The 24104-nt window shown below is 37.0% G+C and overlaps 2 protein-coding genes across 2 annotated transcripts in view; both read left to right on the forward strand.

Moving 5' to 3' along the window:
* LOC134798808 (protein unc-13 homolog A) overlaps positions 1–16967 on the forward strand; it is a 49628-nt gene extending 32661 nt beyond the window's left edge. Inside the window, exons 11-27 of the mRNA XM_063771196.1 lie at positions 3624–3799; positions 5396–5546; positions 5776–5934; positions 6954–7079; positions 7425–7589; positions 8084–8197; positions 8647–8814; positions 9545–9766; positions 10145–10311; positions 11156–11297; positions 11645–11776; positions 12020–12163; positions 12875–13094; positions 13550–13648; positions 14014–14176; positions 15408–15534; positions 15957–16967. Coding sequence (XP_063627266.1) covers positions 3624–3799; positions 5396–5546; positions 5776–5934; positions 6954–7079; positions 7425–7589; positions 8084–8197; positions 8647–8814; positions 9545–9766; positions 10145–10311; positions 11156–11297; positions 11645–11776; positions 12020–12163; positions 12875–13094; positions 13550–13648; positions 14014–14176; positions 15408–15534; positions 15957–16142 — 2661 coding nt within the window. The 3' untranslated portion in view covers positions 16143–16967. The remainder of the gene's footprint in view (positions 1–3623; positions 3800–5395; positions 5547–5775; positions 5935–6953; positions 7080–7424; positions 7590–8083; positions 8198–8646; positions 8815–9544; positions 9767–10144; positions 10312–11155; positions 11298–11644; positions 11777–12019; positions 12164–12874; positions 13095–13549; positions 13649–14013; positions 14177–15407; positions 15535–15956) is intronic.
* Positions 16968–21948: 4981 nt separating this feature from the next.
* The window catches only part of LOC134798803 (actin-binding Rho-activating protein-like), a 40793-nt gene continuing 38637 nt past the window's right edge, over positions 21949–24104 (forward strand). Inside the window, exon 1 of the mRNA XM_063771191.1 lies at positions 21949–22146. Within this exon, the coding sequence (XP_063627261.1) occupies positions 22090–22146 (57 nt within the window). The 5' untranslated portion in view covers positions 21949–22089. The remainder of the gene's footprint in view (positions 22147–24104) is intronic.

Genomic DNA, 24104 nt, shown 5'->3' on the forward strand with positions numbered 1-24104 from the left:
ACTGGAAAAGTGTTACTACAAGTTTAAGTGTCAAGAAAGGTTCTAATCTATTCCCGTGTTTGTAAATTAACCCTTTATCAGGCTATTTCAAAAATGACAATTGAATGTTAGTTTTACTTTTCGAAAATAGAACACATGTATGTGGGAAATATATATCCCTTAGCCTGGTAAAGGGTTAGCTATTATTTAATTAAACTTGTCGTCAGCTCTTCATATGTGCCTGTTACATTTAACAAACCGTGACAAAATGCTGCCAACGGATTTTAACTATTTACTCGTTGTGGTTTACTTAGTTATCTCGTGGAACTGTTGCAAAATTCAATGGCCGCTTCTGCTGAATACGTGCTCTGACAAAATGGCACATCTCGTTGGCTAAACTATTAGGAACTAATAGTTGTATGTTCCAATAACATTTAACTTTTATATGTATTTTTATCTTCGAGTTATTTTATTGGGACATGGAATGGCGGTTTATAGGACGTAAGTAGATTAAATCTACTACTTAAATGCTTAATACTTTTCCCGTTACTTGGAGTATTTTAAAATTAACTAATTTTAGTTGGTTTTGTAGTATTCAATTTAATTCTATAACACCCGGTGCAACCCGGCAGGTGCCACCAAGCGGGTGAAAATCCTTCAGACGTCGAAATGGCGCCTCTCAATCCTATCTCAAATGAGATGGTAATTCTGGCGCCTATCAACAAACAACCCTGAATATAAACACTATGCACGATAGTTCGGTAAACAATTCGTTAATTTATAACCGTATGTATACCTACAGAATTCGTATAGTAGGACTAGAATTTAGACTAGAGGAATATTGTCGAAGTAAATTATATAGTCAGTACATGTACAGTCACCTGCAATAATATGTTACTCTTCGAAGGCCGCAAAAATATCTGACACGATCTTATTTGTAGAGCCATAAGAGCGTGTCACATATTTTTGCGGCCTTTGAAGAGTAACATATTATTGCAGGTGACTGTACATCTTTCGACACAAATGATTAACACTATTAGAACGCCATTTGACTTTGATCCTTATTTTTTTTACTGATATGTGTTAAATTTGTTACATTTCAAAAAGTATCGCCATCTACTCGTGGATAGAGGCCCAAGGTAATGGAACCATTTTTTACCCAAATTCACCTTGTACACCTGTCACTTTTTTATTGTAAACTGACTGACAAGTGTAGCGTAATGGAAAGTGAAACATGCAAAGAATGTCACCGTGATATACCTTTATAGATTTAAGAAAATCAACGAAGAGGTTTTACGCATAGTAGAAGAGTGGAGGAGTTTGTTAAGAACTATAGATAATAGAAGAGAAAAGATGCTTGGGCACCTGATATCAAAATCATCACAGAAGGGAAAGTTGAAGCAAACAGGAAGAAGGGAAGACCAAGGAGAGCGTACATGGATCAAATAAAGGGAAAGATCAACGTCGTGTCATATCAGGCTGTCAAAGAGAAGGCAGAGGACCGCCAAACATGGAAATTGCTCCACCGACAAAGGTCATACTCTTAAATATATGATGATGATGATACCTTTATTGATTTTTTTAGATATTGTCAATCTCTCCTCCACAGGACAGGCATTGCCTAGTGTGGAGGTCAATAAAACAATACCCATGTGAATATTCATTAGAAATAAACATTTTTTAATATGACTTTGGTCCGTAACGTCGCAGTTCGGGCGCGACGTTCTAGCGAGGTCAAACACGACTGGAACTCAATTTACGTTCGGCGTGATACTGATTTCCCACGCGGTCCCATTCTCGTTACAAACGCTCCGATTGAAAACAAAGTAGCTAGGCATTTGTTTAACTAACTTGTTTTTATGTGTGTCGACTGTGTTGGCTGGGTTTGGGGATTTTTGAATCAATTAGATTCCCGTTTTATTGAAGTTTTGACTATAAATAAACAAATATAGTCTGTACACAGTACACTTTGACATCAAAATGATATCTAAATGTTGTCATTACGTTAGCATTCGCGTGTGTATTTCGATCGTACTTGTCCATACATGTATTTGTATGTGTTAACGCGAGCGTGACCCACCAGCGAATGAACAAAATTAAATCAATTAGATATCAATTTTATGTCAAGACGTAATTTCATATTGGCTTCCTTGTTTTGCTTAACCCTTTAACTATTTGACATTCCTTTCTAGTCATTCGATTTCGAACCGTAATTCTTATAGTAGAGATGCGTTTTTGTTTTAAGTATGATGGCAAGTATGTTGCCGCTACGGACTAAATGGTTAAAGCGTAACTGCCAGCGCGCGCTACGCGCTACGAACGTAGCCGATTAGTGGTTTATCCGTAGGTTTGAAGGTAAAAACGCCTAAGAGCAAAGAAACGGAGAGACAGGCCTATTCGGATTTCGAGATAATCACAAGATCTAGAGACGATTTAGAGATCAACTAGATCTACATTAGATATCGACTAGATGTGACTTGGATATCTAAGTCATAACTTGTCGAAATCGTTCAAGAGGACCTCCAGAATCGCGGAAACGTCAAATTTGACATATCTATCTTACAAATATCTTTAAATTATCAGTATCCTAACTTGTTGAAGTCTAGTAGAAATCTAATTCATTTTCCGAATCGAGCCGAGAAGCCGCCTAGTGGCTGCCGTATTCGAACTTCAAGATATTCACAAGAGACGACACGTACTAGATACGTTATAGTTTAGATATCAACTAGTTCTCTTTTGCAGCGCAATTCGGGCAACCAATGTCACTTTTACGTTAGATAGTGTAAGATATCTATTAGATGTTAATTGGATCTCTAAGTCATATCCTGTGGAAATCGTTCAACAGTATCTCCAAAATAGCGCAAATGTCAAATTTGACAGGTTAGATCTTAAACATATCGTTATCGTATCTTTTGGTGATGTCTAAAAGATGTCTAATAGATGTCTATTTCAAAATCCGAATCGGGCCCTAAAACTCGAATTGGCATGTATGTTTTTATTGGCTTTCTTTTTTTCGCTTAAATCATTACTGCCATCGCGCTCTACGCGCTACAAGCGTAGCCGATTATGTGGTTTATCCGTAGGTTTGAAGTTAAAAGCGCCTACGAACTGAGAAGCCTGCTCGCTGGCTGTAAATGTGTTAAACATACTCTACTCACGAAAACGTTGTATGTTTGAAATAAAGGAAAAACATTAAAGCACTTGGCAAGTTACGTGCGCTGAAAGATTGAATTACTAAATGAAGACAAGCCAGCTATTTGATTAACGGCTCGATTCGGAAAATGAAATAGATTTCTACTAGACTTCAACAAGTTACGATAATTTAAAGATATTTGTAAGATAGATATGTCAAATTTGACGTTTCCGCGATTCAGGAGGTTCTCTTGAACGATTTCGACAAGTTATGACTTATATATCCAAGTCACATCTAGTCGATATCTAATGTAGATCTAGTTGATCTCTAAATCGTCTCAAGATCTTGTGATTATCTCGAAATCCGAATAGGCCTGTAACACCTAGTATGCGGCCTGTCAAATTTGATCATTGAAAAAGAGACCTTAACATTTAAAACAATAGATTAAAATTCCCTGGTACGGATCAGTATCTAAGGATACGAGGGGTTAATATTTTATTTCTATTTCCAGTACACGTGTCTCCACGAGAACCTGTTCCACTACCTCTGCGAAGAGACGGGCACGGTGACTTTGCCCACGGCCAGAGGGGACGATGCATGGAAGATTTATTTCAATGAGAACCCGGAGGAGATCGTCGATGAGTTCGCTATGAGATACGGAATCGAAGCTATCTACCAAGCTATGACGTAAGTGTTTCTTATGGTAACACTACATGACTGTTATGATTGACGTACAGTCAGCAGCAGAAGTTGCTAAGCGGGCAAGGTGTTCCAAATGAACTTGACGCGACTTTATTGTTAAGAGAATAAGAGCGTGTCAATTGAACACCTCGCCCGCTTAGCAACTTCTGCTGATGACTGTTTCATAAAAGAAAATAACGGCACCTTTTCCTTTTCTTTGCATCTTAAAGGTTTCGTCCAGAGCACGCTATGAGTAATAACTTTGAGTTAAAACACAGAAATTTAATAATAAATAGCAAAACTATGAGATTATTATGCATTTTTTTGTAATTAACATTAATTACGGAGTTCGTAGGTAACTAAATAGCTCATTTAAATCTTTAGGGCGCTAATAAATAATAATATTAATAATTAACGTAGCAACAGCAATTTTGAAACAACTCCTAAAAATTACTTAACATAATTAATGGCAAAATTATCGTTGCGCCTGCTTTATTAATAAATTTTCGCGACGGGCGATAAATAACACGATGATATCGCGTTCCAACACGCCCGTACGAGTTTACCTCTTCAACTGCTTTGAATAATGTTGAATAATACATACGCAAATAACAAGAAACAATAAAATTTGGGTATATCGGATGGTTTACATTGCGGCGAGACGTTTTTACGTTATTGGTAACGCATTGTAATGAATTGAGACATTAATTCGTAAATAAAACAGTGTATCGGTGTACACAAGTAGGCCCTTGGCTTTTTTCTACTAAGCCCTTTTGCGAATATATTTAGTAACTATTATCGGTACGGATCCACTACTAAATAGATATTGACATTTAAATATTTTTGTAAACTGTTATCTTTATTGTAAAATCACATTATTTCCTTAGCTCCGCTTTAAAGCCATTGAGTCAATAATTATAGAATGTATTAGCACCGGGTAGGTGCTCATGTTGACAATGACCAAGCACAACGAAGCTTAAATTACGCTGATGTGGCGTTTACTTAACAAAATTTATGTCGAAAACGCGACGCATAAATAGCACTAGGGCGCTTCGCCAAGCTTTAGTGTGATCGCTCTGTATCTACCTCGTGGTATTGTGCAAAAACATTAGCCATAATACCGGGTGTAGCCTGTAATTTGAGCAATAAATTAAACTGTAGGCTGTATTTTAATAACAAAACGTCCTTGATCCGTTCTTAATATATTTAATATGTAGGCTGTATTCCTCATACTGACCAACATTAGCTCGGCAACTTTTTAAAAAAGCTTGTTAATTTTTAATATACTTTAAAGTTTATTCTAAGACGCAATGTATTGCGTATTTTGTTATGGTTAAGCCGTGACAAGCAACGTCAATCACAATGAGAATGGCGTACATTGAAGATGATATTTATTTTGTATGAAAAATAGGAAGTCTACAGACTTCATAATTTTTGTAAATTATTGAACAAAAGTGTCACTGTTTGAGGAGTAGGTACACTGTATGTTTTAATTATTTGCACGTGTTACAAGCCCCACCCGGAATATGTGGCCAAAATTTACAGTTATGACAGGTTATATATTGCAGTTGTACTTGATCCTATGATTTGTTTATTTTCCAGACATTTTCACTGTTTGTCGACGAAATACCTGTGCGCGGGTGTCCCAGCGGTGATGTCCACGCTTCTGGCAAACATCAATGCGTACTACGCTCACACCACCGCATCTTCTGCCGTTTCTGCTTCGGATCGATTTGCCGCTTCCAATTTCGGGGTACGTTGTAACTTATACCTGAGTAAAGTTATTTTTGTAACTATAAAACTAACGTGAGATTACAACATATTAAAATATAAAATCAATTTTGACCAATGAAAAATAAAGATAACATTAGTTACCTACCTTTCATTTTATCGTATTTTTATTCTTATTTATACCTTATTTTCTGTATCAAAGTGATATTTTTTTTATGCTTTATATCATCCACATTTTTTTCTTTTCGCAGAAAGAGAAGTTTGTCAAACTACTGGACCAGCTGCACAATTCGCTCAGGATAGATCTGTCGATGTATCGCAACAACTTCCCCGCCTCCACGGCTGAGAAGCTCATGGACCTCAAGTCTACAGTTGATCTGCTCACTAGTATTACGTTCTTTAGGATGAAGGTAAACTTGTTCGTTGTATACTTTGTTTATCTGATTACTTGGAATCCACTACTTTCTGCTACATTACATAGAACCCTTTAAACGCTTTATGTTATAAACACAAACATCACTCAAACGCCAATATCTCGGGCGCAAGGGAGCTAATGTAAACCTTACTTCGGCTTGTGGAAATCGTCAGATTATATGTTTTTCGGATTCCTTGAATTATTCCCTTCAAAATAAAAATAAATTAGCCACGCTCGAGAATGTCGAGATGACGTTTTTTTTACAACTATGTAGCCCTCCCTCTTCTTTACGTCACTCTCAAATTGTCAGATTAGTGTAATATACACATTTTAGCATGTAACTAACTCACCCTACTCACCTTAATCTGACGCGCTCGAGAATTTCAGATGATCAATTTTTTTTACTAATCTGATCCTTTATCCTTGATGGGCGGTCATATATATGGGGCAATATTTGGTGGAAGTCCTTAACCGGGTACAAGGTATCCCTGTATATTAATCTGCCGCGCTCGAGTAAATCCCGAAATTCCCTCTTGGGCTCCCCTACTATTACTCGAAAGTGTGAAGGTTACTTTGACAACGTCCGCCATAACAGCCTTGGTGCGGTGGGCACAACTAGTAACGACACCTTTAGGTGTTCTTCGCGTACAAAAGGTTAAGGCTTACACTGACTTGAAAAGTTTTAATTGACTTGTGAAGTTAATGTTAATGAAATCCTATAAATATAAACAATCAGTATTATAACGTACTTTATTATTCACAACGACGGGATTTAATCGCTTAAAATGAAGTTTTAAACTTAAACTTAATTTAAAACTTAATTTTACGCGATTAAATCCCGTCTTTGTGAATAATAATGAGTAAAAATCGTGAAAGTTTAAATCAGTGTAATGTACTTTAATATCAATTTATGATTTTACGAAACAGCGCATTAATCTGTGTAGAATATTTGTGTTTGTTAATATCGTTAATATAGGTAATAACTATTTTGTTAATATGCGGTTAATATTCCAGGTGCAAGAGCTAAGCAGTCCGCCGAGAGCAAGCACTGTTGTCAAAGACTGCGTAAAAGCCTGCTTGAGATCGACGTATCAATTCCTCTTCGAGAATTGTAACGATCTCTATAATAGAGAATACCAGGTATTTGATGTTATGTATTCATTTGTTACACTTTGCACCTTGCCTATCGCACAGTTTTTTGTGTTCCGTGCAAAACTTTGTTCACGGACACGGAACACTTATGTTATGGGATCACTTCGGTCTTGCAAATCAGTTAAATGCGTTTTTTTTATTATACCTAATTTTTTAATTTTTGATGTTGTGAGTTGTGAGATTTGACAAACTTTTTATATTATTGTCTTATTTGTAAAAAAAATATTTTATTATCGATTTCAATATTGTGTATGCTGTATTGTGTTATGCTTACTGTGTATTTTGCTTCAATATGGACACATTTTTCATTTATAGCCACTTGTCAATTCTAAGGTGGATCCGAACGAAGCGAAACGCGACGGAGACCACGGGCCGCAGTTGGACTCTGTGGACTTTTGGCATAAGCTCATAGCACTGATTGTGTCAGTCATAGACGAGGACAGGAACAGTTACGCGCCTGTGTTGAATCAGTTCCCGCAGGAGTTAAATATTGGACAGGTTAGTATACACTTATAAAACTATTATATTTCGTTAGATGACAACGAAAACTCACTAATATCTATCACGTAAAGGATTTGTTAAATTTGAACGGCACTTTATCATTTTTCCACTCCATTACGTAAAGATATTTTCGATGGGCACAATTATGACTGTCTACCAAAAAAAGGATATTTTTCGTCGATGGATGGTTTTCTCGATTTTATTACGACTGAGCTGCTTAGTATTTGATATTAACTACTAATACATGTTTATATAGATCTAGAGTTGGATCTCAAGCAAGTCTAATAGAGACAGGTCGATTCGTAAGCTGATGCGACTTTTTTATTTATCTGTCAATATTTTCATAAAAATCATGAAATGAATCGGCCGCCAGCTCTAGTGTATCATAGAGTACGCTGGAACAAATAGCATTTGCTCAGATATCTGTGTATGTTCATACTAAGATTCTATTTTCCTAATTCATTATTCAAAAGTATCAATTTCTTCATCAGCTATCGGCAGCGACAATGTGGTCGCTATTCGCCGTGGACATGAAATACGCGCTTGAAGAACACGAACAGCATAGGCTCTGCAAGTCTTCCGCTTATATGAATCTGCACTTTAAGGTATTTTATTAGATATAATCATAACAGTTTTGTGGCATATATTCTTCAATTATATTTTTTATTCTGTGGGATGACAAGTCTTTTGGGTTGAAAGATTTTACGTATCTTTCCTTTATTCTTTTGTTGACCAATTGAAGGCAGTAGATAACCATACGATTTTAATTAGTAGGTAAGTTAGTATTCTTAGTGTAAAACTGAGTGGACGCTCGAACGGGGCATTTGCACACTAACCCGAGGGCCACGGAAGGCACGCTCCGGGCATGCAAGTGCACGCTCGACGCGGATGCCGGTCGCCATACTTTTGTTAAACAAAATGGCAGTCGTCGTCATCTTGCACTTGGTGACATTCCGCTGTTATTACCAATCCACACTAATCAAGAAAAGTAACTAACGAAAACTTAAGAATATCGCAAAAGTTCCTGTGTACAAATGAACCCAATATATTCCAGGTAAAATGGCTGCACACTCAATACGTGAAAGACGTGCCGCCGTACTGCGGCGCGGTGCCCGAGTACCCCGCCTGGTTCGAGCCCTTCGTGATGCAGTGGCTTAACGAGAACGATGACGTCTCGCTCGAGTATCTCAATGGAGCTTTCAACAGGGATAAGAAGGATGGGGTGAGTTGGCTGTTATTGCTAAACCTACGTTACTTAATCTTTTTACAAGCTTTAATTTCACTTGCAATGTACCTATGTAAGTAAATATTATTTACTTATGTAACTATGTTTGTACAAGTTAAATCTTGCAATATCTTGTTAATCTTGTTAAATTTGACCAACTTCCCGACTTTCAATGAAGCTGAAAATTTGCATACATATGTAAGTCGGGTGACAATGCAATATATTATGGTACCGATGATGGACACAGGAGGTGGCCATTGGAACTCTGTGATAAAACAATGCAACCTAATTGTGTTTGGAGTTTTCAGAATGGTCTCGATGTTTTTTAGTTGTCTGTGGAAAGAAAAGTACAGTCAGCGATAAACGCTTGTACCAAACATTAAATTTTTGCCAAAAACGTATTACCATATCAAATGTTGAGTGAGTGATGCATTTGGTAATGCATTTGCAAATGGTCTTGGATTTCCTGTAATTGAATGCCTGCCCCCAAACTTACTAATTGATGACCTTAGCAATTAACTATACTTAAGTTTTGCTACTAACAAAAATTAAAATCAAGATCTTCTAAATTAAATTCTCCCCAAACACAATTCCGAACCTGAATATATTGAAAAATTGTTATTTAAATTAAGAGGATTCTCTAACATATTTATATTTGGAGATATTTCCGTACGTTGCACTGCACTGTTTTTTATAGAATCATAATGAAGTCTATTTATTATTTCAGTTTCAAAAATCAAGCGAGCACGCGCTCTTCAGTAACTCCGTGGTGGATGTGTTCACCCAACTCACGCAGTGCTTCGACGTCGTGTCCAAACTGGAGTGTCCCGATCCGGAGATATGGAAGCGGTACATGAAGAGGTTTGCGAAGACCATCGCGAAAGTGCTGGAAGCGTACGCTGACATCGTGAAGAAAGAGTTTCCTGAGCATTTGAAAGAAGAGCGAGTGGTGAGTATTTAATTTTTTTGACTCAAAAAACAACGGGTAAAATCCAAGGCCTACCCAGTGAGATTGTTACAACAGAGCATGAATAATTTCGACTCCGCACATAATAGTCTACTCTCAGTTTGTCTAGCCAACTAGAACATTTTATTCTGTCTGCACTGACTTTGCAGCGAATAAAGTGTGGAACTAGGTACCCAAATAAACGTCATAGTTTCATATATAAATTTGCAAATTTCCACAGTTTTTCACTTATCAACCTTGGACTGCTCAGTCAGACCAAGCTGAAACGCAAAAATTTGACATAATCTCAAAAAGAGTACTGACCTTCAAAGAAAAAATCAAGGCAATATTAAAAATATTACATTAACCCATTTTTTTCAGGCTTGTATACTAATGAACAACATACAGCAACTACGTGTGCAACTTGAGAAGATGTTCGAAGCTATGGGAGGCACCAAACTTGAGACTGATGCGGCGGATATTCTGAATGACCTACAGCAAAGCTTGAACAGCACCCTTGACGAGCTTGCTTCCATGTTCGCTATCAGGTATGCAATATACTTATACACTATGTCTTGTTATAAAAATGATTGGAAAGGAAAGTCAATTCATCACGAGATAGGACTACCTGGAGCCGAAGGAATTCAAAAAATCCCTACTGGTATCTTTTAGGTTTAGGTTATCATCCCATTTTTCGTCGGTATAACGGCTTGAGAAGATGATGTTTAGAACTTCTTACTGAAACGAACTAAATGATCCATCTCTAATAATTTTAATAAATTTTCTTCTGACCGATTCTCATCTGGCGTTCGAAAGTCTAAGAGAAGTGTGTCAGCGGATCTTCGGACACTAAGAGCCCCTTTGAATTGATAAGCATGCTGTTATCATGACATGAAGTTTTTAAAACATTAAAAAATGGTAAGTTTCAGCTGACTAATAGTAGATTGTACAACAAGGGCATAAAGTGACCCATTTTTACCCGAGGCAATTTTTTGGTCTGAGCGAAGCGAAGACCAAAATAGTAGACGAGGGTAAAAATGGACATTTATGCCCTTGTTGTACACTCTGCTTTTCACTTCGATTGCGAGGAAAATATACAAAAAATCAAATATTTTAGGTTATTTTAACGTATTTATTCAAGACTAAAGAAAATTGTTCTTGGGCCGGTCGGAGGCGCGGGGCACGCCGATCGGGAGAGCGCCGGTCGGGGGCGCGCCGGCAGGGCTGGTAGTTTGTATGGCAGAATTTGGACTTTATTGCTAAGTCAATATGGGTCGTAATAGATGATTTTACTTTATGCTCTAGAGCATAAAATGCGATTTTATGTCGTCTACGCACGACATAAAGGTGCACTTTTTGAGCATGAGAAGTGAAAAATGATATTTTCAACAGCTTGGAGACCAGGATAACAGCCAGTGTGAAGGAGCTGGGTGATCTACTGCAAAAGGTTGGCGGCGGCAACGCGCCGGGACAACCACAGCCGCCCGTACATCATGAGGCTGATGAAGTGCTAAGGCCGCTCATGGATATATTGGTATACAACATACCTTTTTTGTTTCATTTAACTAAATAATACATTTCCTAAATTTCTAAATCTTATTCAAAGATTGAACGTATTACGTCTGATACTTTTGTGTTAATACTTTTGCTGGTAATATAATCCACCAGCGTTCAGCGATCAATATTTCATTTATTTTCACGGGATCTATGACTGTGCGCTACGCCTCTTGCGCGAGAGAATAGTGTGTACATTTGGTGTACATTGATATTATACTAGTAAAACAGAGCTGCCGTGACCAGCTATGAATGAGCCATAATCACGACCGCTTTAATACAAGTGAGAAGAGAGTACACAGTATAACACTTTGTTTATTATTTCAGGATGGTTCTTTGACTATGTATGCGGAGTCCTGTGAAAAGACTGTTCTTAAACGACTGCTCAAGGAATTATGGAAGATAGTAATGAAAATCCTCGAGAAAACCGTAGTGCTTCCGCCTATGACTGATAAGACGGTAAGATTTAATATACAATTTTTTATAATAAGTAACTCCATCCTCATCAGGAAGTGAATTATGATTCTCCTTTCGTTCTCCTCACAGAGTAAAAATTAAAAGTAGCTGAGTAGATAAAACATAAAATAGTGCAACTTGATTCTTGAATAACTTGCACAGGACATTTTTAGTACATAGTTTGATGACGTCCGACCACTATAAGATCATTATCAAAATTTGTAATAAATTTTGTTTGTGCCGTAGATGATGCTGAAGAACTTAACCAACAACGCGAAGAACCTCGCAGCGAACGCCAAGATCGAAGATATGACGCAACTCTTTAAGAGCACTGTGGGCAAGCAAGACGTCAAGCACGCGCTGTCTGGAGTTATGGATATATCTAAAGAGGTACATTTTTACTTGAATATTTATAGTTGAGGTACACTATACAAAAGAAGAAGTCGCTAGGGCGCCTCCCTAAGGCGTATATGGTGGAAATATTCGCTGTCCTCGGGTGAAGTCTCGGTAGCTCAGTTGGCAGCGCATGGGCTAGCAATCCAGTGTCGTGAGTTCGAGCCTCACCCGCGAGACAGTGATTTTTTTCACTTTTAATGATTTCTAAGCTTAATAGCATCGTTTGGAGACGTTCCTGCTTAATACAAAATTAATTTCCTACAGCGCAGCGCTTTTTAGTTCATCTGACAATACGACTGCACTGATAGTTACATATCTAATAAATTAAGGTAGAGGTCCGAGTGCTCGTCACTGTCCCGGTACATGATATCTTGAAAATTTACTTCATTAGCAATACCATGACAGCAGGTTATCAAATATTGGACATTAGCATGTCGAGCAATTAGATGTTTACTTTAGTTTTTTTTTAAACTCTTCAGATGGAATTATGAACACCATTAAGTACCATTATTTTGTAAGGGCTATATGAGTCATATAGAAGCAAAGTCAGCAACATCCACTTAAACTGAAGAACAAATAACAATCTTAATGTATAACTTATAAAGTCTAATAAATAAATTTAGTTGAAGTGGATGTTGCTGACTTTGCTACTATATGACTCATATTGCAAACTGGTAATATAATAATAATAATATAATTTTACAGCATTTGTCAGCTGAGAAGAGTCTGTCTCCAAAGCAGTGCGCGGTGCTGGACGCCGCTCTAGACACCATAAAGCAATACTTCCACGCCGGCGGGAATGGGTTGAAGAAGACGTTCTTGGAAAAGAGTCCAGAGCTTCAGTCGCTGCGATACGCCCTCAGTCTGTACACGCAAACGACAGATACGCTGATCAGGACGTTTGTCACGAGTCAGCAAAATCAAGGTTTGTTTGAGTTCTTTGACCCGTATGGGTTGCGTACTCATTTTGTTAAATGTTCTCTTGCTCTTGATAGTTATGCAATTCGCAAGCTTTAAACCGGGGTTGAATACACTTATGAAGTAACGTCTATGGCAGATGATTGCAATCTCTATCGAAATTACAGTAAATTAAAAATGATTCATAAGCTGGTTGGACAAACCAATACAGGACTAGCAAGCGTTACCACATCGAGGAAATCCAGAAGCTGCATAAATAAATCTAGATCAACAAATTAGACGATAAGAGAGCTAGACGGTAGGTACAGGTGCGTCACCAGCATATCAGTCACAACATAATATCCCCGTATCGAGTCGAATGAGCGAAGAATATTATTATTATATTTTTATAGGATCATTGCTCATTCTTGATATATTATCACTAGTATGTGTTATCTGTCAATTTTTGGTCTAAAATTTCAGATGCAGCAGTGGCTGAAGAAGGAAGCGTCGGAGAAGTGTCGGTACAGGTTGATATATTCACGCATCCAGGAACTGGAGAGCAGAAAATCACTGTGAAAGGCAAGAAACGACATAAACGACCTAGAAAATCTAGTATAAAAGTAGTTTTTGATTTTAAAAGATCCGTATATAATAGCAAGACTGAGGTTTCCCATTTGCCCATCGAGCGAGCCAAAGTCATAAAAAATACTTTGATAGCGTACGTCATAACATCTAGGTATGTTCTTAGCGCTGTGGGCACGACAACTTTACGTATTCTTGGCGTCCAAATGGTTAAATGGCTTCGTGGACGTACTAAAATCGTTCAGAATCGGGCACCCACCTAAGCGCTAAAACGCTATCCCAAAACTTATCTCGTCGCATATCTGTAGGCTTCAGTTTGTTTGTTATTATTGTTATTAATATGTAGTTTTTTTTGTATCCAGTGGTCGCAGCAAACGATCTGAAGTGGGTGATCCAAAGCGGCATGTTCCGTCCGTTTATCGAAGTGAACCTCATCGGGCCGCATCTCGCCGACAAGAAGCGGAAATTCGCCACCAAGTCCAAGAGCAACAACTGGAGTCCAAAGTTCAACGAAACCTTCCATTTGTAAGTTTATATCTTTGCCAGCTTTTTTTTTTTGGATATCACGGGCCTATAATCCCGGTTTTTTGATAGGCTTGCGTGGGGATACAGATCGAACACGTAGAGGCTCCTTGGAGAGCTTTTATGTCATGTAGAACGCCTGCTGGAACCCGTTCACAGGTGCAACAGTAGACACCCATGAACCGGTCTCAGCAGGCATTGGGACTATTGTAGAAAAAGAGAACAGTATACCATATACAGTATATATTGTAGAAAAAGAGAATCACAAGATCTTGAGACGATTTAGAGATCAACTAGATCTACATTAGATATCGACTAGATGTGACTTGGATATCTAAATCATAACTGTAACGGTGCGTGTAACGAAACGTTACACTATCAACCTTCATACTATTTCTGGCACCATACAAATTCTAAATTCTCTTTTCAATTTCAAATCCTATTCCAAATTCCATTCAATGATTTTTATTTTCAGTTCGATCACATACTCTGATCGATAAACATCATTTAATCTAACAGACTGTACTTCCCAACTTCCTAAACACGACCGTTTAAGTGTGATTTTTATTAGTTAAACGTAAACGTAATAATAAATAATTCATAAGTGCGTGCAGTTCAGTATAGTGCTCGTTTTGTGGCCCTGCACACCTTCCAGACATATATCTACATCATCACCAAGGCACATATTGTGCCTTTTTATTTAAATAATAAATACCCCTCATCGCTCTGGATCCTGCCTTTTCATTCCCATCATCCCCGTGAGGCTCCTCTACCTGCCCCCTCACAATAACTTGTCGAAATCGTTCAAGAGGACCTTCAGAATCGCGGAAACGTCAAATTTGACATATCTATCTTACAAATATCTTTAAATTATCCGTATCGTAACTTGTCGAAGTCTAGTAGAAATCTAATTCATTTTCCGAATCGAGCCGTAAGTCCTTCCTAGGGCCTCGAACTGCCTCCATACCAAATATCATCGGTTTAAGCGTGAAGAGGTAGCAGACAGTCAAACAGAGAGACAGAGTTAAGTAACTTTGTCTCTCTCATCCCGATCTATTTCTGTCTGGATTAAAAGGAAACGACCTGGTATTTAATATGTGCTACATCGTAGTGTCGTCCCTTTCAAACCAATCTAAGAAAACGGGACGACACTACGATGTTGCCACTTTTTAATTTCTACAATTTGTTGTCGGTCTATAGTTCATGTTAATAATGAATTATGTCATATTTTCAGCATGATAAGCGCCAACGAGCAACTAGCGCTGTTCGAGCTCCACATCTGCGTACGCGACTACTGTTTCGCTCGCGAGGATCGTTTGGTCGGCGTTGCCGTCATGCGACTTGCCGACAACATCGACCAGGTAACACCGCATGACTGGTTTTTTGTTGTTACATTGGACTAACTAAAGTAACGAAATGACTGACGGTTTGGTGCAATCAACTCTTAGGTTAGGTTGCACCAAACCGTCTGTCACCGTTAAAGGCGTTCGCTACATTTTATTGTATGGGAAGTTTCATTGATCTCTGCTGCGTGACGTTGATCAGTCTTTTAACTGTGGTTGCTGCAACTGGACCTAAAGCTTTCCTCCTGTATAAGATAATCGAGACGCACTTATAATGGAGCAATTTTTATATGGCCGTAAAGTGTATTTACCTTAATAACTTTAAAGGACGTTTTATTTTAGACAAGCGGTCCCGTCATTCCAACAAACGTTTATCCATATTTTCTTACCCTGCTACGAAGTTACAAATAAAATTACATGTTTCGATTTATAAATTTCAGAACTCATGTGCTGCTTGGCTCCCACTCGGCACGCGTGTGAAAATGGACGAGACGGGCTGGACGATCCTCAGGATCCTCTCGCAGCGGCACAGCGACGAGGTCGCCAAGGAGTTCGTCAAGCTCAAGTCGGAGATGCGGTCGGAGGCCCCGGCCGGCGCCGGGCCCCCGGGCCAGGGGCCCTCGTGAAACCCGTAAGGGCCACTCGCGAGCCACAGTTCTTCTAGCGACGTCCGAACGGACGCCACCGAGAATCGCCGATCTCACCGATCGCAGTGATACTCGCTCCACGGTCCTCAAACGTGTCTAAACACTCCGATGTGTTGCTACCGCTCGAGTTGTGAGACATGGGGTCACGGAGATTCCGCCGGAGAAGCAGACATGACGCTAGGCGCTGCGGCGGTTTCCGGTCAGTGCTCCTTTTGTTTAGTACGGCCTCGTGGCGTATTTTGTAAATATTATAACAGTATTAAGTTACGCGACAAGTAGAAATATTTTGCACAAATTCCTAAAGTTAGCGAAAAAGACTGACCGTAGGCGGCCGCGGTCGCCGCGACGTCCACGCGCTCTAGGTATTCAGCAAATAAATCTACACTTTGCACTTTCTTAGGCACACACTACTTATTTTATCGTGTCGTGATATTACTTTAAATATTCCATACGAACGGATTTGATAGGTTAAAGTTACTTACTTACTATATAATTGACTTTAATTTTAATTTTTTGCACATTTTGCTGGGTGACTAAAGGGGTGGACGATTCACAATTTATGTAATAATACTTATATGGACCAAACTGTCACAAATACGGATACATTTATCCTAATCCATTAACGTTAAATCAACATTATTTATCTAATTAATCATCTACTCGTTATACGTGTACAGTAAAATAATATATGGCCTTATGTAAATTATTTCCTCGTTTGTTTGAGAATACTTTGCTTGTGTCAAGTTAAAAGGTACTAAGTGTTAACGATGTACTGGATGTCGAGAAAACGTGAAATATGCGTAAGGTAAACGTACTAGTGCTCGACATGCTAATGCCTAATAGATGACACCTTGCTGTCACCTCTATTGACAATGACTTAAGTTTCAAGATGGCATTGTACTGGGACCGCGTCGAGCACCAGTACGTTTACCTTATTTCCTGTATAATAATATCATGATAATCTGTATGGTGTGTAGGATCGCGGGAGTGTCGCGAAGCATGATTGTATAGGAGATGAGTGTTTCAAAAATGGTATGAATATGGTTAAGGTTTATTATTTCTACCAAACTATTGTAATGTTTTATAAATATTCTGTTCGCGTCCCGTTATGAGTGATCTTTGTTGTCTTTCGTGGTCCATGTCGTTGCATATACTGATATATGTAAATACCAACTAAATATAACATACTATCACATATTTGCTCTTACTTTTAATATGCTTGGCGTGTCTAATGTGTAATTTGAAATCTCCTATAACATTATGTATAAATTATTAAAAATTGTGATATTGTTATAAAATGATACATCTCATGGATATTTTATGTAAACCTGTTTTAGCTGATAAATCCAATATTGAAGTGTTGGTTGTTAATGTTATATTTCTTTTATATACATACCTCGTTTATTGATAGGGCACTGATAAGGATAACATTATTTTCTACTTAACTTTTTCTAATTATGGGTTACTCATTTTTGACAAATATCAACATTCCATTTTAAATTTACTCACAAGTCACTAGCATTTAAAACGATCAGTGCTCAAAAAATAATTTGTTAAGGCTATAATTATTATGGCAAATATCACTAACGAATCGTTGATTTAACAAGATAATATTATAATTATGACAATTAAATATTTATCACAGTCCAATCGAAACACAGCGTTTGAACATCACGTAAATAATAATTAGTGTGTGTATATTTTCAATACCACTAAGACTTCTATTTCATAAACTAAAATCAAATTAATTTCTTATATGTATTTACGTATTTAATACAAATACCAATTTCATACATTTACGATTATGACAAAAGTTTTGTCTTTTTAATCCTTTTCTAAGTATCAAAATTATCTTTTGAAAAGTACTAAATTCATGGTCAGCATGTAACATTACACTTACTTTACTACATATTTATCAATACTCTGCCTACTTCCATTGAACTTGAACTTGTTACTCTTCTATCAGTTGTATCTCTTATGGAACTAATTATTTTGTTTAGAAAAAATATTAAATAACAATTATAGACCAACCGCTTAAATGAGTCCTCGCCTGCGCGGTACGGGGGCGACGGGGTATGACGACTAAAGGGACTGAGGAAGGTGCGGGCGGCAGGCGTACGCGCAGGCGAGGACTCATTTAAGCGGTCGGTCTATAATGTTTCCTAGTTGTACGTACTTTACGGGCTTCCTTTCTACACAGATTTGCTATAGAACTTTAGAATTTGACGTTAGATACTGTTCAATTTACAAAACATGTTTAAAAAAACTCTCCAATGGTAAATTTATGTAGTTTAAAGCAAAAAAAATGTGAAATAACTAGTCAAATCATAGCGTAATAATATTGCGCAAGACGTTTTAGTAACCGATGTAAAATTTGTTTGGACAGCATTATCTATCATCTCTTTAACTTAAATAGTTGTTTCTACCTTCCTCTCCTGCAGAAGTACGAAGGCAGTAACTTAATACTAAATTGATAAGTGTTAAAAAATAATATAAAATTCAAAATCAGACTGAGTGAGCTTATAAACGAGTTACATATAAACATGTTTTGGATTTTGGATTTCAATGTTTTGTATACGACATGTTATCGGGTGTGTCTTAGTGTACCTAACAGTGTTAGTCAATGTTAGTTGTATATGTTATGATAAATGTGAACGTGTGTGTAGGAGAGATGTAACCGGAGTTTGTAATGCAGAATGTTTAAAAAACGCAGTGTTAAGTCTTGGTTTTGAACAATTGATTAAATAATTTCAATTTTGTGAGAAAAAGATACGTAGTGCACATTCGTGTACGTTAGTGCAATGGATTTGATGTTGCCAAGGAGAGTTGTTTGATATCCGCAATAGATGAAAGTATATGTGGTCCGTTTATTAAAGTTATTGTGATGTTACGAGTACTTGTAAGAATATGAAGTCTAGGTGGCTTTGAAAATGTATACGATGTGTAGAGAGGCACATCACTACCACCATGGAACTTAGATTTTCTAAATATTAGGATTTATCATGGATTACATATCTATAGATAGAAAATGTGGTTTGTCTAGTCCAAATCTCAATAAATAATAATATATATTTACTCGTCTTAAAAATATACTAATAAAATTTTGTTAATGAATTTGTATTTCCGAGTCGACTGAGTCTGTGTTTCTATTTGTATAGCGCTATAGCGAAATATTGTCAAATTGAAATTTAATCGTTCTGTTTAGAGTTCAAGCAATCTATTCAAGGTAATAATGTTCTTAAATACATAAGTCAGTGTCAAAATTAAACGTTTAAAATAAATAGTTAAATTTCTTGTCCGTCGCAAACGTTGTTAAATACCGAATAGTAAAGGTAGATACATTTAAAATTTCTAAACATTTCAAACTGTCACGTTAATGCGTTGAATAGAGTGTTGCAGTTTTTGAAAAATCATGACAAAAAGGATCGCTTTCCATTTAACGCCAGGTTCATTATCTTGTCTCGTTTCCGAACATTCTTTATTAAGCCCATGTGTCATTCATTTGTAAATAATCGACTCTTCTCTCGTCCTCTCGGGGGCTACAATACAGAGCGTGTGATAATACATCATTTACAAAATAACAGTATTAATGTATTGTTTACCGTGTACCAATAATCATTCTATATTAGTTTCATCGCAACAACGGCTTTTGGATTTGCGGTTCGAGCTAGAATAAAAGAAAAGCGCACAGTCTCCATCAACCTCATCAAATTAAAATTGTAATTGACACGTTACCTTTACCATTTGACAATACTTGGTAAATATTATTTTTAAGTGTAAAATGTGATCGTCACATGCATTGGCATCATTGTAAGTCTGTTACGCTCCAATTTTAGTATTAAAATCACTAAACATTGCATATATCTTTGTATAAATGCATATATGTAAATGTTACATGTTTAAAACACATAATTGAATTTAGAATTTTTATGAAAAAATAAATAAATATCCGTATTTCAAATATATCTTGTTTCGTTTCATTTGAGTTAATTTTGACTAAAACCAGCCTTATTATCGGAGGCTCTTCCTACATCCCTTTCTTCCTATTTATCCATTTAGTTCGTTTTTCGTATCCATTAATTATTTAGGTAAGGTAGACGTCCGAGTGACCGTCACTGTCCCAGTACCTATAATCTATTGTCACCTTTTAACTTACGTCATTGGAACATGAAGAGGTTGCCATCTATTGGGCAATAGCATGTTAAGCACTGGGACGTTTACCTTAATATCTATAGATCTCGCATCTACATTTTAGATTTTAGTAAAAGCATGTACAGTCAGCAGCAGAAGTTGCTAAGCGGGCCAGGTGTTCAAAATAATTTTGACGCGACTTTATTGTTAAGAGAATAAGAGCGTGTCAAGGTAATTTTGAACACCTCGCCCGCTTAGCAACTTATGCTGCTGACTGTACATATTTTACGCCTTCTATTTTAGGCTTTTGCTGCTGCGTTCGAGGGCGCTGAGGTATGTTACCACCATTAATATAGTAAATATCTATATAGATCTTGAAAACATTAAACAAAAACCACGTGGACCGTTGTTCGGCCGGTGAAATTGCAAACAGTTATTTGCATGTCCCAAAATGTATGAAGCCATGCAGCGCCATCTAGCTCAGCTTGTCAGAAACTTTTCCACTATAGATGACGCTAATGCTCCCGAGTTCTCTTCAAAATAAATGTGAGTTACAGTGCGAGTCAACCAAACACAGCGACTAAAGCACACTGCAAAAGTTGTTTAACCATCGCGCGCACTAGGTGGTGCTATCATAGCATTACTCGTACAGACTTGTACAGATGTATTTTCACGGAAACTTACATGACGACCAAGGTAAGTTTACACAAGTTTCTTGGGGTAGATGTTCTCCTCTCATGAAAATGTTATTTAAATATATGACTGTACTGATTTACTCGCATTTGGCGTTATTCTCCACTTTTCAAGCCATTCTTGCATAAATGAGTTTGTAATTGTACAGCTTCGGGTTTATGTGACTTGCAATACAGGCTGTCTCATCTGCATCGGCGTGCAGTTCCCATACAAGTTGCAGTCTGGTTGCAGCCCGTCTGTACCGGCCCTAAGAGTCAAAGTATATAAATAGTGAACGACAAACAAATCTAACCATACATAATTCAGGCACATGTAACCAATGTCTAGTAGTAAGTTTATAAGAAATGTCGGTATCATTTTACATTACACTTTTTAGTCAATCATTTACTTCTTTATGTTTTTATGAAACAAATACCTAGTATTTATTTAGTTATTTCTACGAATACCGAGATGCCTTAGTTATAATTTGGCATACTTTGTTAGATTTTAAAGATAAATTTACTAAGTTATAAGTTCAAACCTAGTTACTGTTTGGCAAAGTGATAAGTTTTTCAGATAATGTCCACATTAAGTACGAGTGGAAGAAACTTTTTAATATCAGATACTTTCTGAGAGAACTTCTAAATTACTCTAATCTATTCTTCCCAACTTTTAGGTCCCTACCTGCTTACTAACTGTAGGTACGAAGTCTCCTGTGTAAAAAAAATAGTTTGCAAAACTAACAAACAAGAAACGAAAAAGTTTCATTCAACTTTTGACTAATCTACAAAAATTTGGAATAAACAAGAAAAGTTCCGAATAAATGTGTCAACTTCCCTTCAACTCCGAACCGCCGCTGATTGTGATACTATTTAGGGACCTGCAAACAAACAGATCGGAACGCAGACGCTTGGCAGTATGTGCTTTCGTAGCCGTGACGTCACATTACAGGAGAGTATTTAAAACACGTCACCCATTCATGAACTTCTAGTCTGAAAGAACATTTCATTACCAACGGCCGTCGCGTACGCACGTTGCACGCTCGAATTTTCGCGCGCTATTTATATCGCATTTTTCAAGAACAAAGGGCTTTATAATAGTACCGGTAGTGTGCGCAGTGAAGATGAGCGGAAATTTTCTGACTATCCCCGGAGATGAGCCGATGCAAAGGCGGTCACGGGTAAGGCTTCTCTGTTGTTGTTGCATGAATGAAAGCCGTTTAATTGAGGGTGAAGGCGATTTCGAAGGCTGCTATTGCAGTGGCATCTTCATTTATGTTACTTATTATCAGCAATTATATCATTGAAATCTAGAGTAGTACAGTAAGATTAACCCCCGCCGCGTCTGTCTGTTTGTGTGTTTGTTCGCGATAAACTCAAAAACTACTGAACGGATTTTTATGCGGTGTTCACCTATCAATAGAGTGATTCTTGAGGAAGGTTTAGGTGTATAATTTGTTAACCCGTGCGAAGCCGGAGCGCGTCGCTAGTATTTTCATAATTTCAACTATGTACTAAGTACGAGTATTTAAAACATTACGGAAACTCCGCACGTAAAAATGCAATTTGTATGTCTTTATCTCGGCCGACCTATTATAATTTGGCTCCAAGGCGTTTTATTCATCAGCATTTAAGCAAACCAAACTTCCTGTGTTATTTATTATTTGCCAGCGTCGAGATATAATTAGAATAATAATGTTTCTCTTTGACCACGTCACCCACATGCATATGAAAGCGGACCTTGTGTGCTATCTCTATTATAGTTAGTGTTTTCAATCGTAAAATTTTTCATATTTTGCCATTACCGTCAATTTTATCTGTGTTTTGACTGTAAAATATTACTACTATGTTTTCATCTTGCTTTTAAACGAGTGAAACTTGTCCATCCGGCAATGCACATTTCTTTATTTAAACAATTAAAATATTTAAAAATCAATTGAATAGTTATGATAATCAGTCATCTTTATGAAAGACTAAAAGTACTCTGTCAAATGTTGTCTGGAAGAGATCGCTTTTTAGCGATAAGACCGCCTGTTGTTACCTGGTTCTATTTTCCGTTAATATTTCTTTGTAGTTTTACATGTATGTAAAATGTATAATTATTGATGCAATAATGAAGATTTACTTACTTATTTACTGTTCAAATAACTTGAAATTATTTTTTATGAAAAATAATGCATACAAATAAACTATAACTCTCGCGTTTTGTACACATATTTAATTACACACACTAAAACAATGAAATTATATCGCGGTAGACCCGTATGTGTAATTAAATACGTAAACATAGATTTCGTTTCGTTAATGAACAATCTTACACAAATAAACCAAATGTTTCATCTCAGATAGAAGCTCAATGAGACTTGTGTTGTGGGTACTAAACGGTTTTAACTTACCTATATCAATATCAACTTGTTTGGCGATGTAATCGAGAGTACTTAAAGTAATAGGCTTTTATTATTATACATATTGTCAAAAACTATTCACAAGTTTTTCAATCACATGGAATCAGATATCTTCACATTCATATAATCACTACACCTTATAAAACAAAGTTCCCCGCCGCGTCTGTCTGTTTGTGTGTTTGTTTATATGTTCGCGATAAAACTACTGAACGGATTTTCATGCGGTTTTCACCTATCAATAAAGTGATTCTTGAGGAAGGTTTAGGTGTATAATTTGTTAACCTACGAGAAGCCGGGGCGGGTCACTAGTATAATATATGTGAATCTGCTCTCAAAAAGTTCATCCCATTAAATCGTGGTGAAAAATAGAATAGATGAACAAACGGATACACAGTTTATCTTGTTTACATAATAGGATCGCATGAAGATTAAAATAAAGTGTTGCATGTGTCTGTCTAGGCTATATATCTCCAACACCGCGTAATGAGAACTATAATATATCGGTCAGGCCGAACGCAATATTTCACAGCTGTGAACTCTTTTCATTCCGATTTAATTAAATGCAGACGCACGTTTGTTTTTTTATTTATTTCGACCAATTTGAAAGTCAATATGAGAAGAATGTCTTCAGAAACAAATAATTATATATTTTTTCAAAATGCCTACGTATTTAAGTTCTACAAATTATTAAGAAATAATAATAAAAAAAACTTTTTTTACAATAAAATCTTAAT

Source organism: Cydia splendana, chromosome 17 (genome assembly GCF_910591565.1).
Source record: "Cydia splendana chromosome 17, ilCydSple1.2, whole genome shotgun sequence".
Taxonomy (NCBI): domain Eukaryota; kingdom Metazoa; phylum Arthropoda; class Insecta; order Lepidoptera; family Tortricidae; genus Cydia; species Cydia splendana.